At 44.3% G+C, this 19,625-nt stretch overlaps 1 protein-coding gene across 11 annotated transcripts in view; it reads left to right on the top strand.

Moving 5' to 3' along the window:
* LOC117731805 (unconventional myosin-IXAa-like) overlaps positions 1–19,625 on the top strand; it is a 112,290-nt gene that overhangs the window by 48,700 nt on the left and 43,965 nt on the right. For 7 of the 11 annotated variants that reach the window (XM_034534242.1, XM_034534247.1, XM_034534239.1 and 4 more), the window contains exons 3-9: positions 1,538–1,632; positions 1,916–1,978; positions 4,083–4,182; positions 5,865–5,918; positions 10,652–10,752; positions 11,592–11,718; positions 16,325–16,414. In XM_034534242.1, the coding sequence (XP_034390133.1) occupies positions 1,538–1,632; positions 1,916–1,978; positions 4,083–4,182; positions 5,865–5,918; positions 10,652–10,752; positions 11,592–11,718; positions 16,325–16,414 (630 nt within the window). The remainder of the gene's footprint in view (positions 1–1,537; positions 1,633–1,915; positions 1,979–4,082; positions 4,183–5,864; positions 5,919–10,651; positions 10,753–11,591; positions 11,719–16,324; positions 16,415–19,625) is intronic. The other 4 variants (XM_034534240.1, XM_034534249.1, XM_034534245.1 and 1 more) reach the window with 3 other exon arrangements.

The raw sequence follows: 19,625 nt of genomic DNA, 5'->3' as shown, positions 1-19,625 counted from the left end.
CTTCCCTTCTTCTTCCTCCCCCTCCACACTTGTTTTCTTCTCAAACCCTCCGTTTTTTTCCTGTATTTTCCCTTTCTCTCCCTGTTTCCTTGCCTTGTTTAATCTATTTCCTTTGTTTGGTCTCCTCCGCTCTTTTTCTTGTTTTGTTTCCTTGTTCCATCTCTTTACCTGGACTCCTTCTCCTTTCCACTCCTCTCCCCTCTTCTCATCTCCCCCTTTTCTTCTCTCTTCTCATTGATTCCTCTCCTCTCCTATGTTCTTCCCTCCTCTTCTCTTATTTCCTCTCCTCGTCTCCTTGTTTTTGCTCATCATCTCTTCTCGTCTCCTTTACCTAACTGGGTCCACTGTTGCCCATGTGACACCTAATGAGAACCTGAATGAGTCCTCCAGGGGCCTCTAATGATGGACTGTGTGTGTGTGTGTGTGTGTGTGTTTTTAAGCTCTGCAGTGTGTTTGCCTTTATAGGAATTTGGCAGTTTAGTGCGTGTGTGTGTGTGTGTGTGTGTGTGTGTGTGTGTGTGTGTGTGTGTGAGCCTCATGACCTCTGTTACAGTTCTGTGATTGGTGGCTTTTCCCTCGACTCCTAACACATTTTTTCACTTTGGATCAGAGTTCAGTTCCCATCATAAAGTTTATGTAAAGACCCGTTGGACTTGAAAACCTTCATACCTGTACCTGTGCCTGTACCTGCGCCTGTGCCTGTGCCTGTACCTGTACCTGTGCCTGTGCCTGTGCCTGTACCTGTACCTGTGCCTGTACCTGTACCTGTGCCTGTACCTGTGCCTGTACCTGTGCCTGTACCTGTACCTGTGCCTGTACCTGCGCCTGTACCTGCGCCTGTACCTGTGCCTGTACCTGTACCTGCGCCTGTACCTGTGCCTGTGCCTGTACCTGTACCTGTGCCTGTGCCTGTACCTGTACCTGTGCCTGTACCTGTGCCTGTACCTGTACCTGTGCCTGTACCTGTACCTGTGCCTGTACCTGTGCCTGTACCTGTGCCTGTACCTGTGCCTGTACCTGTACCTGTACCTGTGCCTGTGCCTGTACCTGTACCTGTACCTGTACCTGTGCCTGTACCTGTGCCTGTGCCTGTACCTGTACCTGTGCCTGTGCCTGTGCCTGTACCTGTACCTGTGCCTGTACCTGTGCCTGTACCTGTGCCTGTACCTGTACCTGTGCCTGTGCCTGTACCTGTACCTGTGCCTGTACCTGCGCCTGTACCTGCGCCTGTACCTGCGCCTGTGCCTGTACCTGTACCTGTACCTGTGCCTGTACCTGCGCCTGTACCTGTGCCTGTACCTGTACCTGTGCCTGTACCTGTACCTGTACCTGTGCCTGTACCTGTGCCTGTACCTGTACCTGTACCTGTGCCTGTACCTGTACCTGTACCTGTACCTGTGCATGTACCTGTACCTGTGCATGTACCTGTGCCTGTACCTGTGCCTGTCCCTGTACCTGTGCCTGTACCTGTACCTGTGCATGTACCCGCGACAGTGTCACCTGTCTCCATGCTGAAATGTGTCCATTGTCTCCTCAGGCCTTTGGGAACGCTAAGACGGCCCACAACAACAACTCCAGCCGCTTCGGCAAGTTCATCCAGGTCAACTACCAGGAGAGTGGCACTGTCAGAGGGTGAGACACACACACACACACATTAAAGTCGTACACATGCTGTTTGGTGGAGTGGTACCATTTAATCACTTACAAATGGTGACTTGCTTCATACTCAGACTGTATCAGTTATAATCTGTATCAGGGTCGGTGGCCAACTCTTTCCCCATGAAAGTAGCTAACAACAACACGTCTGTACTTAATATCAGCTGATTATCGGAGCTGCAACTGTTTTCTTTCCTTCTCCTCAGATGTCTCTTTTGACTTTTATGTGCATGTTTTTATTTTTTTAAATTTTTTTCAGAGCCTATGTGGAGAAATACCTGCTGGAGAAATCCCGCCTGGTGTACCAGGAGCACAATGAGAGGTGAGCGAGACGCGGGAGGTTTCGGCCATTTCCACAAGACTTTTTGACACGTGATCATTTTAAGATCGTGTTGTCAACAACAATCAATCGGCTCCATTACAAAAATACAAAGATGTTCAGTTAAAATCTCTAAAAGATTAGAATAATGAACCTGAAGGAACATGGGCACAGCCATAAATTAAAAAAAGGAGAACAGATACAAGAGATAATGTCAAATCCATATCTCTGCGCTGATTTGTTCTTCATCTGAGAAACGTAATACTGAAATAGCCGTCATTTAAGTAATGTGTGTATATATATATATATATATATATAACACCCTTGAACAGTACATTATTGACGATACAGTACTGCCTCTCGTACCTTATTGCTTAATTACGCATCAAAATTATATTTGTGAAAATAAATTCTGAGATATTTCATAGAAATCGGTTTCGCTGTCTGTTCTCACTTCTTGTTTATTTGTTACACACACACACACAAAAACATGCACAGGAATTTCCACCCGTGTCTACATCCCCTTAAAACGTCTTCTCTCACACCCTCTCTTCTCGACCGGCTCGGCATCGCTCGTCTCTCCGAGTCGGCGGTTTATAAAAAAAAAAAAAAAAAAACACCAAACACTTCACAGGTCCCACCAGTGTGACAGCTTACGAGGGAAGGAAACGACAACAATGTAAACCCCTCCACCGGTCATCTAATCCCTCTCAACCTGATTGGCCTCCTGGTTTCTATTTCATCCTGATGACAGGCCCTGGCGGCCATATTGATAGGGTAGGAACTGACCCCCCCACCCCCCCAGACCTGAAGCAGAGAGGGGGACGAGGAAGGGAGGGGCTGATGATGAACTGCAAGCTATCCTAAATCTTAACTCATGACAGGTCGCCTCTGTACGACCTCTGAGCCAGAACATGAAAGACTCTGCTCTGAAATGATTAGTCGTATGGTTTTAAGTTTAAGTTTGTTCACATGTTGTTTTATTAGGATCACCAACAGCGGGTCAACCACCAACTCTCACATCCCCATGACGACGACACACGTTACACATCCGAGCGCACAGCTCACTTTAAATACACACTCGACGCTTTAATAACAGACTTATTTTAACGTGCTCTTATATTGTTTGTTTTATACTTATATCTTATACTATTGCACTGTTTATTGTCACGCACTGCAATGTCAATTTTCTTCGTATATGCAAAAAAACGTACATTACACACGTAAACCGTTTACATCTAGACGGCTCACAAAAACGTATCGAAAAAATTATTAATAATAAGAGTAACTCCACTAGCTTAGCTTAGCTTAGCTTAGCACAAAGACTGGGAGCGGGGGGGGGGGGGGGGGGGGGGGGCAGCTAGCGTGGCTCTGTTGATGGCTACCGCCTTAAATTGAGCATCTGGGCAGGTCATCAAAAGAAGAATAAATGTTCTTGTTGTCGATGTCGGTAATGGTGTTTAGGGAAATGCAGTCATCAAGAAACCCGATCCGCACGCGTGTCGGTGTCGGTGTTTACTGCGACTCAGGCAAAGCTCGGCCATTATTTTAGGAGCTCATTCGATATTTATTGCTCGTAAAATGTTCATTAAAGGTTTATTTTATTATTTATATGAATGTTTTGCAGCAGATGGAGGTAATGGAAAAAAAAAAATACAATTTATATAAACCTTCTGAAAAAAATCTGTTGGAGAGTTTGATGGAAACGTTAATAATAAAAAATAAAACTACTCATCGAGGTATTGTCTAGTAGCTTATTAACAGGGAAGCAGGACTCGTACGTGCGTCTCACGCTGCCGCTCTGTGCGACTTGAAGTGTGAGCCCGTCGCGCGGAGAGGCGTGACCTATTTATTACATGCTGCAGGGTTGAGTTGTGACACCCTGCAGGGTGCAGATGGAGACTGTTTTCCACTGCGCTCTCCTCCAACCCTCCGAGTGGAGTCGCTTCAGGCCGAGCGCGGAGATGTGAAAGCTGCTGTCCTCACTTCACCTCAAATTATTCGAGAAATCAATGCGGGGGAAAAAAGGTTGTTTTGTTTTGAAGAATCATCTCCTCTAACTTGTGTGTGTGTGTGTGTGTGTGTGTGTGTGTGTGTGTGTGTATAGAAACTACCATGTGTTCTACTACCTGTTGGCCGGAGCCAGTGAAGAGGAGAGGAAGTCCTTCCACCTGCTGAAACCTGAGGAATACCACTACCTTAACCAGGTCGGCACACACACACACACGAACGAACACACACACACACACACACACACACACACACACACACACACACACACACATATCCTGTTGTGTTGCCCCGCGAGGTGATTCAAATCCTGTTTCCGCCGCCACCAGAGAAGGAAAAAAAGCAGAAAAGGGATTATTTGTATTGTTGTGATTCTCAGAGTTCGATTTGTTGCCTGCAACTTGTCTCAATTTCATTGTTTTATGCAACATTTCTCTTTGTGTATCTACTTGTTCTAATTAATCTCGTTTCACGCAAAAAATATGCAGCATACAGATAAGATATTGCCCACAAAATATTCAATATCATCAGAATAAAACAATGATCAATGATCCAGTGTGGTCAATGTGTCGCCGGTCAGCACTAAAGACGATAAACAAACATCCGTAGTGACAAAAAATGAAGCTTGAAGTGCGCCATGTAGAGAGAGAGATTGATGGAGGCCCTGAAGATGATGTTAAAAAACGTGGACACGCCCCCTTCCCTCCCTTTTTCTCTCCGTTGGACCTCATTCCCTCGTTCATCTTAACCGGATCACGTCTCAGCGCTGCGAGGTGTTGATTGCAGCAGCTCGAGAAATGTCCACCCTGCATCTGTGACTCTGTGTGTGTGTGTGTGTGTGTGTGTGTGTGTGTGTGGCGGGGTGTGTTTACATGCTTGTGTCCATGCCCAAGAAATCCCCCATCTTTTGCAGGGCGTCTGTGTGCTTTGGCAGCAGATGTGTGAGGTTCGTATTCCCTCTTCTAGGGAGGCCACAAAAAGAGAAGAAAACCTTTGTTCATCTCTTTTTCCCCCCAAAAAAAGTAACAGTTATTTTTTTGCCCCCTCCGTTAATCCCCACAACCACACCATACCCCCCCCCCCCCCCCTTCTCCCTCATCCTCATCCTCTGCTGCCGACTGCCTGTTACCATGCAGCCCTGTTTCCATGGCAACTGCAATACTCAGGAGTTAATCTGGCGCTAGAATTGCTCTCGTGCAGAGGGCGCCGGCGGTCGGTCGCACACACACACACACACACACACACACACACACACACACACACACACACACGGCGTCACAGAGGAACAAAATGATTATCCATATTTATCTCTCGTCTCTCAGAGATGTTTTTTTTTCTCCTCTGTGTGTTCCCGTAACTAAGTATGTTACTGTAATCCTTGAGTAATCAATCTTTTTTTATCATATTAATAGACTTTGAATGACAACGGGGTGTCTCATCGTGCTGAATCCTAAAAATAATTAACCATTCCTGAAATTTAACTTTACGGTTTTGCTTCACTCTCGCAGTTCTGAAAATTCAAAATATTATTGAACACAGTTATTTATTTCACAGCTACAACTCCCACAATGAAATTAATATAATATGTAACAATTTAATAATCACTGGGTAATTCTTCTCTACTTTAATTCAGTACGATTTTGAGGATAATTTGCAAAACTTGTACTTGTATTGGAGTATTTTTTACAGTTTATTGCTACTTTTTAAGTAAAAGAGCTTGTGTGTGTGTGTGTGTGTGTGTGTCTGTGTCTGTGTGTGTGAGGATTGGCCTTTTGTTTCCTCACATATTTACCAGCCTGTGTCATCTTTCTCCAATCGGTGTGTGTGTATTATGGTGTGTACTTCCTGCCCTCCTTAACCCGCTCTGCCTTGCTTCCAGATGACAAAGAAATCGCACAAACTCCGCTGGGACAATTCCTATGAGAGCGATCTGGTCAGTATCACGTGGACGACGAGTTGTGTGTGTGTGTGTGTGTGTGTGTGTGTGTGTGTGTGGGTGTGTGTGTGTGTGTGCTCTTTTGGGTGTGTCGTGGCTCTCTGGTGTGTTTTTGGTGCCAGTCTCGGGTCTTGTTCTCTCTCTCTCTCTCACACATGCTTTTCTCTGAAATGGAATAAAAGACGGAGGCGACCTGAACTGACCTCAGCTGGACGAGCTCGATGATGAAAAACATGTTTAAAGGGATTCCTTTTTAATGTCATGACTTTACTGGACTGAACAGATTATGTAATTTACTGTAAATGATCTTTTAACAATGATTTAAAAACACATCTATCTTTTAGTTATAGACTGTGTAGATAAACACTGGTTGACCCAGTAAAAGTAAAACATTAAGGAATCCCTCTAATCTATATTAAATTTTTTGGCTTTGGACGCTTTGCTAATTGATTGATTGATTGATTGGGTCAAACCTGGAAAACGACATCTTTTAAAGGGGAGGTTCAGGATTTTACCTTCACCTCTACATTTAAATGTATTATCCCCCACATTTTTAAAAACTTAGAATAACGTTCAACAGCATACTGTTAAATTACAATCTCAAGATCATATTAATGTAAAGCAGCGACAGAGGAAAAAGGTTGAGGAAGTAAACGGTGAGATTACGTGAATCCCTAAAGCAGCAATGGCCCACAGTAAAAAGTACTTTGTAGAGAAGTGTATTTACAGGAAGTACATACATGTTGATGTGTTTGTACTACAGGAGTAAGAACAGTTGGTTTTGCATTAGCAGTAATTTAATTCCGCCTTTTTGTGAGGCTTTATGAGAGTAAAGCGTTGAGGATTGAGATAAAATGAGTGGATTACAATCCTGCATGGGAAAATGACCATATGAAGACGTGAAAACACATTGAATTCCTACCGCAGTTACCACAGAAACATGCACTAATTACCTCCGAACAATAACTTTAAACATCCAGAGACGATAATGAAAACATCGAGCTAACATAATTATTTATTTCCTTACGCTGTTTTATCATTTTTTTTCTTACAAGAAGGTTTTCAATAGCGATCAATTGGCCTCACATCCTGAAACTTCCCTCTAAGTGTGTGTGGTCCAATTTGTGTGTGTGTGTGTGTGTGTGTGTGTGTGTGTGTGTGTGTGTGTGTGTGTGTGTGTGTCGGTCTCCGAGCCTGCCACTGTCTTGCCAGTCTCCCCCTGAAAGTGAGTAATGTTTGGTCAGTGGGATTTGGTTCCGTGTGGTTAAGGGATTCAGTGTCTCCTAATAGGAGATCGGGTTACTTTGACTTTGCCGGCGAGCAAACGCTCGACACGAGAGTCGGTTTCGTATAAACACGACTCATCTCATCCCTCTTGACTTTGGCTCTTTGGCTTTTTTTTTTTTTTTATTACTTTTTTTTTTTTTTTGAATTGGCTCCTTTATCAAGGAAATGGGGTTTTCATGGATAACTTACTTGTAAGGTTCTGTTTCACATGTAACCATAACCCGATAACCATAAACCCGTCGGGCTGGATAACAGCGTCGTAGCAACAACAAAAAAATGCGTAGGGATAATTCCTGTCTGTCCTTTTTCAAATCACTCTCCAGCAGTTTGTAGGCAAAGTAAACATTGTTTGAAACGTAGTGAGTGGATTTTACTTTTGGAGTGATTTGAGAAGTTTATACTACGTTTTGATTCATGTTTTTATCGGGTTGCCATTTAAAACCATCGTAACTTCTGCGAATCAGCTGCTTTCCTCTGAGCTACAACGATATTATTACTGCAATGTTACGTGTTTGCGTTCTTTCCACGAGTGAGATGAGAAGATCGACGTCAATGCGGTTCAGAGTCAGGATTTGGTTAGCCTAGCTTAGCCTGGCTCCATCTTCAGTGAACATCTGCACCATCACATTACAATTAAAGCTGACTTATTCTCACACCGGATTTAGTTTGTCTACTAATGGATGAACAGAAATGTAAGGAGATAATTTTATGTTTTTTGTTGGAGTTACATGCTAACCTGTAACTCATGCATTAGCTCAATATGCTTCACAGTAGCAATGGTCGTAAGGGAGAATATAACTCACTTTAAAAGCTCACATTTATGTTTTTTACGTATCTCTGTTCATGTACTGGTCAAACAAACCAACATACATTGTGTAAAAATGTCAGAATTAAAGGTGTGAGCTAGGCTAGCTGCTGCCTCTGTCTTTACGCTAAGCTAGGCTAACCGCACCGTGATTCTTCCATAAACTTGATTTACGGCGTAATCCTTTTTCCTGTTAAATTGGCTTTATTTTGAATGTTTTGAATCTTCTATTTTATTTTACTCTTAAAATCCTACTTCTACTGTGTCGTTTTATATCGCCTCGCAAAAGGAAGCAAAAAAAAAAGAAGAGTATTTATCCCAAAATGATGAACTATTCCTTTAACTTCAAGGACTTTTCTTGGCTCCTCTCGCTTTTATATTTTTCCCTTACACAACCGTCCCGCCTGTTTGCTGACACACTGTCTCCCTCAAAGGTCAGTCAATGACCTCATCGGTCTGTGACCCCCACCGTCCAAGGAGATGAGGTCACCGTCTTGACAAACACACACACACACACACACACACGGAGCTCTTGACAGCTGTCTGAGCATCTGACCGCCCCTTTGGGCCTATTTAACCCTTGACCTCTACCATTGGTCAATGCGTGCGGTGGGGGGGGGGCACGCTGCAGTAAATAGAGACACCCGGTGCTTTAAACAGTGACAAGTGTATACACATTCCAGATGTCTGGAGACAAAAATAGAAAATAAACCAGAGTATTTGACTAAAGATCCCAAAGACCAAACATTTTTCTGGATGTTTGCATTTGATGTGTGCAGCTGGGTGTTTGGTGCTCGGCCTCTGTGGCTGTGTTTTGTTTTTTTAAGGTTTCTTTTTGCATTCTGTGCCTGTTTGGGTGTCTATGGTGTTTGGTCGTGTGGAATGTCTCGCGACGCGGGGCCGGCATGTTGTTTGTTGGTGCAAAAAATCGACGTGTAAATCGCCGCGAAGTGACGGTAAGTATAGCAGGAAAGCCGCGACTGGATGCACATCAACTTTTAACTGAAAAAAGTGCTGTGTCGGCTCGTCTCCGCTTGACTCGCATTAAGCGGTGTGAGCCTGTGTTGCAACTGGCACGACGTTACGCTTACGAGTGAGTTTAAAACGAGCTGTTTATTAATCGTCCCGTCACTGCACTCAAGAACTACCAACAGCGAAGGTTTGGGTTTTATTTTTTTCGACCAACTCGTTCCCCTCGCAAACTTGCCAAAATGTGTCCTCTTTATTTTCCCGTATCCCATTGTGCTGCTTGGCGCTGAGGGTCCAACATACCCGGCAATTAAAAAAAAAAAGTGTCTATTTTTTCTCCCGGGTCTCGCCGAAGCCTAAAAAAAAAACATTTTTTTGTTGCAACTGGAGACGCTCGCCAGGGGGAAAGATCGCCGACTCTAGCCAAAGTAAAACAATGGAGAGGCAGAGAGAGAGAGAGCGCGCAACGTTGAAGTGTAGAGGAGGCAACCCAGAGTGGATTATGGGGTGTCTTCCCTCGCTGCCCGGTAGCTGTGGTATGCGCTAATTACAGCCCGAGAGAGGAGACATGCTGACTGACCCTGAGGACACACACACACACACACACACACACACACACACATCATTGTGAACATGCACGTCCCCGCTCTCTCCATCCTGTACCATCACTGTATGACGTCGGTGTGTTTTACATACAGATGTTCTTTCTTTTTTTTTTTTCGACGTCGCTTCGCCGATCGCTCCGTTTAGTTTCTCCACTGTGGTCTTTATCCATTAAAAGATGGCGGCCTTTGCTGCGAGTCACGTGATTTCAGACCCAGCGTCATGAATCTGACTTGAGACACAATCCAAAAGACGAGCAGCTCGATTGTGAGTCTTGACACCGATGACTCGTGACTTCGACTTTGCCCTTTTTAATTTGGAAAGATATCGGAAGTCAAAATCTATTGTAAGAGGTGCAGATGTTCACTGGCTGTCTTCATGCTACGCTATGCTCAACACATCCTGACTCTGTACACAATATAATACTATATATTGTAAAAACAACAACAAAAAGCTGACTTTTCAGAAGGAAACAAATCACTTTTTCCCCACTTTATGTTATAAATAAAATATTAAAATGAAGAAAAGTCTTGAAATCGATCCGACAGCAGCCAGTTAAAGACGGGACAATATCCCCAGAATACTAAGACACACCTCAATAATGACCTTTATGTATTTGAATGTCAGACATACAAATTCTTTGAAGGGCGTATGATGACTTGCTTCAGGACTCTAAAGTTCAGGACTTGGACTCGGGGCCTCGTTGTTGTTGTTTGACCTGGGACTCGATAGCCGAGACCTCAGTTCTACTTATGACTTGCAAAGTCAATGGCTTTTTCTTTTCATTTGATCTATTAATTTCATTTTCAGGTGCGATAACCTCCTCTAACGTCAGCGGAGTTCATCATTACGTCAGACAAAGGGAAGCCCCATGAAATACTGCGTGAAACCGTGCTCAGTCGCACACATACACACACACACACACACACACATCTAGCTTAGATAGACACATCTATCAGGTTTTTATATAGGTTATATATTCATAAAACCATCCTTTGTGGTGCTGATGTCTCCCTCTCTTGTCTTCTCTCTTTTCCTGTGTTTGTGTGTTTCCACCTGACACCAGCAGGACTGCTTCACAGTGGAAGGAGAGGATCTGAAACACGACTTTGAGCGTCTGCAGCTGGCGATGGAGATGGTCGGCTTCTTACCCGCCACGCGCAAACGGTAAGATGGGCAACCTGTTCGCAATGTGTACACCTGTGAGTGACCACGGGACCTCGGCCCGGTTCTTAGAGTGTAAGTAGAATCAAAATAAAACATTTTAAATTATTTGATGGTCGCATACTCTTCGAAATATATTTAATGTGTAGCTTCATATTTAACTACGCGGCAACCTCCCGATTTGAAAAGGGAAGCCAACTTGCATTCTCTCTAACGGCCACCAGGGGGCGACTCCTCTGATTGTATAGAAGTCTATGAGAAGATGACTCTACTTCTCACTTAAATTATTCCCTCAGTAAACATTGTAAACATGCGTTTATGGTCTCAGTCTCTAGTTTCAAGTCTTCTTCAATACAGCATGATGTAAAATAGACCATAAAGCAGGGTATGCTTTAGGGCGGGGGCTACCTTGTGATTGACAGGTGGCTGCCACCGTGTCATCTTACAACTTTAACCCTTTCACAGTTTGTTTTCAGCTCATGAAAGTTAATTGTAACATCTTTAGCAGCCTAAAAATGTCTAATTCAGAGTACGGCTGAATATTTAACCTCCGACCTCTTGGGTCACTTCTGGGTGGGAAAAAAAAAACAAAGATGGCGACGCACGAAACGCCAAAGTCGAGGTGTAAAAAAAAACGGCGGTCGACAAACCAAATGGTCACATTCTCTTCTTATATACAGTCTTTATGTATTTAACCAACAGACATGAGAGTGGTATGGATCTTCTCATCTGACTCTCGGCAAGAAAGCAAATAAAAGTATAAAAGTAGACACCAATAGAGGTGGAGCCTAAAATGCTCTAGAGATGTTAACAATACGTTTCTTTGTCCTCCTTTTTGTCAGGATCTTCTCCCTGCTGTCAGCCATCCTCCACCTGGGAAACATCCGCTACAAGAAGAAGACCTACAGGGACGATTCCATCGACATCTGCAACCCAGAGGTGCTGCCCATCGTGTCGGAGCTGCTCGAGGTGAGCGTGGCGCCCGTTCGTGCTATTCAAGTTTAAGCGTCGTCCGTCGGTGAACGTTCAAACGCACATCCAGTTTTTGCATGTATTACTCTAAATACTTTGAAGGATAATAAAAAAAAATGAAGGATTGGAGCGGGGCTTTACAACAGGGCTTGTTTGTTCTCTCCCTAAATACTTTCTTAAAGTTATTCCATTACACGCCCACTGGAGAGACTTTAAAACTCCACGCGGACCGAGTGAAAAAAAAAAAAATCATTTTTATAAACACAGTGAGATATCGTGACTCCTATTTCCAGAGTTTAGCTCCCATATGTGGGCTTTAGAGAGGGGGTGGGGGTGGGGGGTGAGCCGAGGACACAGGATAATTTGGACGGCTCTTTGGGTCCTGAAGCACCTCTTAACTTCACCGCCAGCTGAGCAGCTTCAACAGAGTCGTGTTTGGGTTGAGGTTTATTCTCAGAGCCCCTCGTGCTGCTGCGTAGACGAGCTTTTCCCACCAGTTGGTGTCTGATTTATAAAAATCTATTTCAATGATTTTAAACAATGTTTTTTTGTTTTTTTTCTTAAAGGATTTTTCCTTTGTCTGTTGTTGAAATGTGATGCGATTAGAAATAGATGTAAAAAAAATCAAATTAAAATGTCATAATAAAATCAAATCAAAAGGTACTAATAGTAATTAGTAACAGTATTAAAAAAATCTAATAAATTAATAATTACACATTTGGTTGTGTGTGTATTTATACATTTATACACACACACACACACAACCAAGATTTTGAGGTGATGATGATGATGATGATGAGAGACATGATGATGATGGAAAAACATTTTCCTGGCGTGGGTTAACGTGGCACGCAGCGTTTACAAATTTATGATGTGCTGAATTTTAGTTCATTCTCGACTGAGTGCAGACCGACCACACACACACACACACACACACACACACACACACACACACACACGCACGCTGTTCTGAATAACTATGGGATGGAGGGACGGTGGCACTTCCCAGTCCCCGTTACAACACGTCGACGACCAGCCGGATTTGCTCGTCGAGTCGCCGACGCAAACAATGTCCGAAGTGCGCCGGAGACTCCTGTCAACAGCCCAGCGGGGATGTTATGACTGTGGAGAGCCGGGCCGGGGCTCAACTTTAACATCCAGACACGGAGTCTCCGAGGGCCGGAGTGGCGGTGACGTGAGCTCGGCCACATGTTGGCCACATGCGCCGGGTTTCAAGTTTATTTGGATGTCTGTTTCGTTGGTGCGATGGCTATTTGTCCCCGGGGACATATAAAAACCTTCTTAAAAGGGACGAGGAAGAAAGAAGGAAACACAGCTTAATGAAACCAAACAAACAAAAGAGTTCCTCTTTGTCCCTCCTTTTTAATTTGGCAACATCCTTGCTGGGTCAACCAGTAGGAAATCAGCGTTATTGAATGTGAGGAGTGGAGTGGAGGGTGGGACGAGTGCACAAATATGTGATGGTGTTGTTAAAAATTAGCTCTCCAGGAAATACTTATAGAAATATCTCATTGGTGAATCATCTTAAAAGGTCAAATGTTGACAGAAAGAAAACTGTATTCATTCCTTTTTAGATTGTATTTGATACACAATTAGCTTGGAGCTAAGAGAATTGAAGAAGTACTTAATACTTACGTTGTATGACTTTATGACTTTGCTTAAAGAGCATCCGCTGAATGGTTGAAATGGGATGTCGAGGTTCGAGCGAAGGGAAAGCTCCATGAAGGGAGAAGTTTTCTTAATTTACCTGAACAACCAGTGGGACCTTCTCCCTTCACGGAGGTGGCGCACGTCCGTGAAGCTTTCAGAGCTTTTTTTTCGGAGCTTCCTCCTCCGCCTGAGGAGGAGCACTGATTGGCGCGAGTGTGGACTGATGAATGAATAGGACCCCCCCCCTCCTCCCCCCGAAAACCCGGACGGGACTTCCTGTTTCCTGTGGAACTGGAAGAGGACGTAGAGCTCGGAGGAGCTGACGGATGGCTGACAGACTGGATCCTCTTGAGAGTGATTTGAGCTCACCAGAAACATTCCTGTGCACACTGGTAATCGGCCCAGAGAGAGCGGCTCGCTGCGAGAACAAATCCCACTAAAGCCGGGCTTTCTTGATGGTATTTTAATGCTAAAAACAGTATCTTGAAACACATTTTTTGGAGCCCGAGGCCACTGCGGTCCAAACATGTGATTCATTTATCTCGATCTGACACGTACGTCATACATTTCTGTTTTATTTTTCCTTATCAGTAACCGTACTGTGTTGTTTTTACTCTTTTAAGACCTTTTTTCAAACATATAGGGCAAGTTTCGTTAATTTCTAGAATGATCCCGGCCGGCATCTCATGAATATTTAATGTCTGTTTTTATTGGTTTCCACTGTCTACTGGCATCTGGAGTCGGAGCTGACGGAGTTTTGGTGTGATTTCATCTAAGAATTTGCAAAAGAATACGTATTTTGACCTTCTTTAATGTATTCTTTGTTGTTTGTAGCATACTAGATGATTGATGGCCAAGTTCATGGAAAGCAACGCTGTGATTGGTGCATTGAAGGAAAGAGGCGGGGCTCAGGATCCATCAATGTTGGTGTTTTGGTGTTTCGTCTGTCGGAGCTTAAGATTGGCTTGGAATCGGACTCGAAGGTCTTCAAGGTCAAGAAAAAAGAAAAAGTGGTTAATTTGAAGACAGAATCACTGACCCCAAACCAGTGCTTACAGACTTGTGTGTATTATGGTCTTAGAGCTGTGATCTTAGACGGAGCAGCAAGCCTGTTACTAAGCGACTAATACGTGGACATGTACCGGCTAAAGACCAATCACCAGGCTGCAGAATAGGCTTTGCTCTTAGTCGAGGGATTACCAGGCAGTGTGAAATGAAGTCTGATTATGCCCCCCCCCCCCCCCCTTACACACACCAACACACACACACACACACACACACACACACACACACACGCTTCTGTGTTCATGTCAAAGCCTTTGGAGCCAGTTGACAAACCTAGATCCATAATGGTATTAGCTATAACATTAACACCCTTGACTTTTGTACATGAAGACATCAGGCAATCACAAAGACATGCTGTCACATGTATGCACACACACACACACACACACACACACACACACACACACACACATACACACACGCGCACACTTACACAAGTGGTCTCAGCAGCAGCTGTTCGGGCCCACTCCCATAATCCCTATGGATGGAGGAGAAGTGTGTGTGTGTGTGTGTGTGTGTGAGACATCTGCTTCTCCCACTGTGGCCCTGTCATCAATGGTTCCTCAGGGGCCAAGTTTAGAGGCGGTGTGAACTCCACACACAGCATTGTGCTGCGTGTGCAGTGTTTACGTGCTAATCTCGGCCAGCTGTGTTTGTCCGAGTCATCGTCAGCTTTATAGGTTAGTTAGGGATGAGTGGCGTGGATTAAATCCTGCGTTGCCATGGCAATGCATATCGTAACTTAGAGCACATCTTCTGGAGAGTCGGTTGAGAAACTCCTTACCCTGTAGATTAAATAAACTGAACGTCTCTCTTTAGATATATAGAGACACGGCAATGGTCTAATTCAACCAGAGAAGATACATAAATAAAAACACCTTGATTTAAAGGGCGTCCGGTAACAAACTCTCTCCCTGGAGACACATAAAGAGTCTAATGGTCTTCAGTTCATCCTCAAAATGTCCTGTTCTGAGGACCAGGTGTCAGTGGTCCTCAAATGCATATTCAATGTAATATTTGGTACATTGTGGTAGAGCTTATGTTTCAAAATCCAAAAGTAAATATTATACAAAAGTCAAATGCATTACATTTTCTCAGAAACTCTCAAATGTTCTTTGAGTCGCCTGCAAGAAAGCTTCCCTGTTGCTTTGTCTCGCTGAAGAGTTTGAGGGTGAGTCATGAAGACTTATTCTAAAGGGTTTTAAACACTGGGGGGGGATTTGAGCTCCGCCTTATATATGTCTCAGGCTTTTATTGTGAAAGGATAGCACTGTAAAGATGGATCTTGGCTGCCTTTTGTCGAGGTTGAGAGGAGTAATTAAGTTTTCTGTCGTGTACGTTTTGATTGCTCATCGCTATCTATCGGTTGTTTGAAACCTCAGGGGAAAAAAAATCATATGAAATTTAAAAAGAGTCTGTTGCATTATGGGGAATATAGGATCAATGGCGCGTGACCCACGCGAGGAACTAAAAAGTCTCGATATCTCGGGCCTCTGCCGCCTAATCTTTAATCCGTCTTTTATTTCACCCGTCTCTTGTGAGTCCTCCAGATTTATGGAAGTGCAATATTACATTTCAGGAGAACCTGATATTACATTTCAGGAGAATCTTTAAAATGTCCTTTTAAAGATTATTGGACTGCACCATAGCTGCATATCATCATTTTTACTATTCTCACTGACTTCCTCATTTTAAACTGTCACGATGTCCCAAAAAATACTCACTTTAAGCTTAACTTTTGCTCCTCGGCCCCGTTCAAGTATACTTTTAAAACCCCCGTACTCTTAATAGGTCACAACACATCCCTCTAAGACCTCTAAAAGTGATCTTGACCTTGTCCTTTGTGGTTTTTTTGTGTCCTCTTCAGGTCAAAGAGGAGGTGCTGCTGGAGGCGCTGACGACCAGGAAGACGGTGACCGTGGGAGAGCGGCTCATCGTACCCTACAAACTCGCTGAGGTGACATTTCTAGTTACCGCACCCGTATCAGAATGTGACACCCACTCCTCTCCGCGTCAGACTTCATCTGACCTTTTAAAGCGGATGACCTATTACCAGTAACCGCGGGGCAGTAATGAACATTCAGGGAACGCTTGAACAGGTTTTTGTAGCGCGTCGGCCGTCGGGGGAGATTCTGTGTTTGTGTGTGCACGTCTGGGGAGTTTGTTGTGGCACTTCCTCCCCACCGCCTCCCTCTAAGGCTCTTTTGATAGAGGTCTCTTCCTCTGCAACTTCCTGTTTCCTGTCGAGGCAACAGAGAGGGAGACTTATTTTTTTCGATGGTTCAGAAAATACTCGAGTTTGGTCTGCAGGGCCTTTTTGGTCCGAGGAAGGAACTCCTACACACAGATTAGTCTGTTACGCTGCTTCGGCTCCACCTCCCACCCCTGCTGATCTACGAGGTTAGTTTAGCCCCAACAATTGTTGCTCCCACATACACACACACACACACACACACACACACACACACACACACACACACACACATCCAGTCATGTGGTGTGATCTCAGGAATGTGCAGCCTCCACTGGAATATACAGTCCAGAGGCCAAAAAGCCTGAGTCTCTTTTCCCTGACAGTCACATATGTTTGAAACACACACACACACACACACACACACACACAGTGAGTTCCCCTTTTTCTAGACTAGCTGTGAAACGGGGGCTCCGGCGGTGGGATCAGAAACTTAATCCTGGACCTGCAGCTTTGATGAAACCCTGTCCAGCAGCTCCTGGTTTCCCTCCTTGTCGTTCGCAGAGATGGCCTCTCACCTCCGGGGAGATCATGAGGCAGCGACCTCTCAATTTTTTTAAGTCACTGAATGAGAGAATCTTCACACGATGGCATAACGGGACGTCCCCCGAAGGTCTTCGTGCCTGTCACTATGCAGTTGTTGTTCGCTCTCTTCCCAACGTTTAAACCGGCAATTTGGTCATTTTGGAGGCAGCAGAAACGAGCTGGACTGTAAACGGGACGCCAGCTAACCTCAAAATGCAAATCGCAAAAGACACAGACGCTGTGCTGCGTTTTTTATATGTTTAGTCTTCGTTTAGCTCCGTCCGTCACCGCTGTCACTCCTGAGGGGAATATCTGTCTCGTTTCACTCACACGTCTTGTGATCTGTCTTTTAATACAAAAATAGGGATTGTAGCCGCTTTAAGTCAGACTAGAAGTCAATGAGGAAAGCAATACGTACTACGCACACTCACACACGCCCTATAGGCACCTTACTCTCAACCATCACAACAATATGCTTAACTGTAGGAGAACACACACACACACACACACACACACTCACACACACACACACACACACACACACACTCACACACACACACACACACACACACACACACACACACGTGTCGAGCGGATCGAGGCCGCCTGCTGAATCCAAAACAGGCCTTTTTAAAAAAAAAAATGTACACAAAAAGGAAATGTGGAAAACGAAATAAAGACGAACCTGGCAAATGTTGCCGGTTCCTCTCTCGGAAACAATTTCTCTACTTCTTCAGATGACAAGAAAAAGGTTTGAGAAAAGTGTGCAGCTGTGTGACCGGCTCTGAGCCTCGATGTGCTGCAGAGTGCAGGCTGGTATTTCCCCAACTTCAGCCAGTCAGACTCATTGGATGCGTTCACAGCAGTAACGAGAGTGAAGGTCATTCTTTGTGAGTCAGAATCTGGAGGTGACACTGAAGAAGTGAACGCGTCCGACAATTTACTTTTTGAATCCGGCCTTTTGATTCTTTTCCACGTTTCCCATCATTTCCGGCTTTACGCAGGTCCTCAGGTTAAAAGAAACATATTTCTAATCGATAAGCCACCCGTTTACGTTTTAAGAGCTTATAAATGTTAACGCTTACCTCCATAAAAGGCAGAGAAAAACATATATGTTTTATATTATCAGTGATGCTTTGCGATTGGGAATTATGGAACAATCTTCTTTCATTCTTTTCTGTTTCTCAAATATCAAACATTTAGCATTGAAGAGATCTGGTACGTATATTTAGGAAGGAGCATCTGCTCTTTTCCATCTGTTAATGTTAATGATGATGGTGGTATAACATTTATCTTAAAAAAAAATAGTAAAAAGAAAAGAAATAAAAAGCCTCCACTAGTGATGAGGACAATAACAACAACATATGGACAAATACCGAGACCAGGAGTCTTTAGAAACCATCATCCTTTCACAATATTGTACACTTACGGGGGAACTCCAGACGGGTCGTTGATAACCTTGACCTCCGTGGTTGAGCTCAGTTTATTTCGGGTCACAGCTGCGTGAATGTGTTTCTGTGGAGATAAGAAGTGAATATGTCCCACTGCAACATGTGTGATGTGGCTCCAGATAACATGACTCCACCACTTCCTCCTTCCTGTGTAAATAACAGGCGTGTGGGGGGAGGGGGCGGGGCATCAGACGCTCATTCATATAAAAAAAGTGTGCATCCTATTAGAAGCTATTTTCGAAAGGTGTTGAAGCCCCCCCCCCACCCACCCATTGCTGAGGGATTGTGAAATGTCTGTAACGTATGCACGCCGTTGCACAAAAACAACAAGTCCATAAATACAAATTGGAAACATATGCAGGTCGCCATATTGCTGTGAAACACACACACACACACACACACACACACACACACACACACACACACACGCAAGAACACCCTGCAGCGAGGAGGCTTGCAGGCCACGTGCAGCTCGTGCTGGTGTTTCACACCTCCTGTGGTTTCCAGGGGGGAGAAATGGAACGAAAGACAACAACAAGACACTTTACACAAGTCTCTCGAGGAAGTCCTGCTCATTTTTTTTGTTGTCAGTTTCTTGGGTGGCCCTCCATTTAAAGCCATTTCAACCCATTTGCTTCCAGGCCGCGTGCCCCCCCTCGTTCTTAACTGGTCTCCCTGTGTTAAATATTAAAGTGCATGGCAAACACGGAGATAATTCGCGCTCGGTGAGCATGTCAAATGTCCACAATCCCCCGAGTTCCACGCCCGAAGCGTTTAAAATGAGATTCTTCTCACCGAATGTTGTATTATTCATAACGGTTCTTGCGTAACTTTTTGTGGGGGGGGGGGGGGCACGGGACGTCACGATCCCGCTTGCTAAAAATACCCATAAACACTCAATAATGCAAGAAAGAAGAGGCCCGCTTGTGAAATGCACAGTT

This window comes from Cyclopterus lumpus, chromosome 6 (genome assembly GCF_009769545.1).
Source record: "Cyclopterus lumpus isolate fCycLum1 chromosome 6, fCycLum1.pri, whole genome shotgun sequence".
NCBI lineage: Eukaryota > Metazoa > Chordata > Actinopteri > Perciformes > Cyclopteridae > Cyclopterus > Cyclopterus lumpus.
Note: the sequence above shows the minus strand (reverse complement) of the source record. Positions and strands in the feature narration are given on the sequence as shown.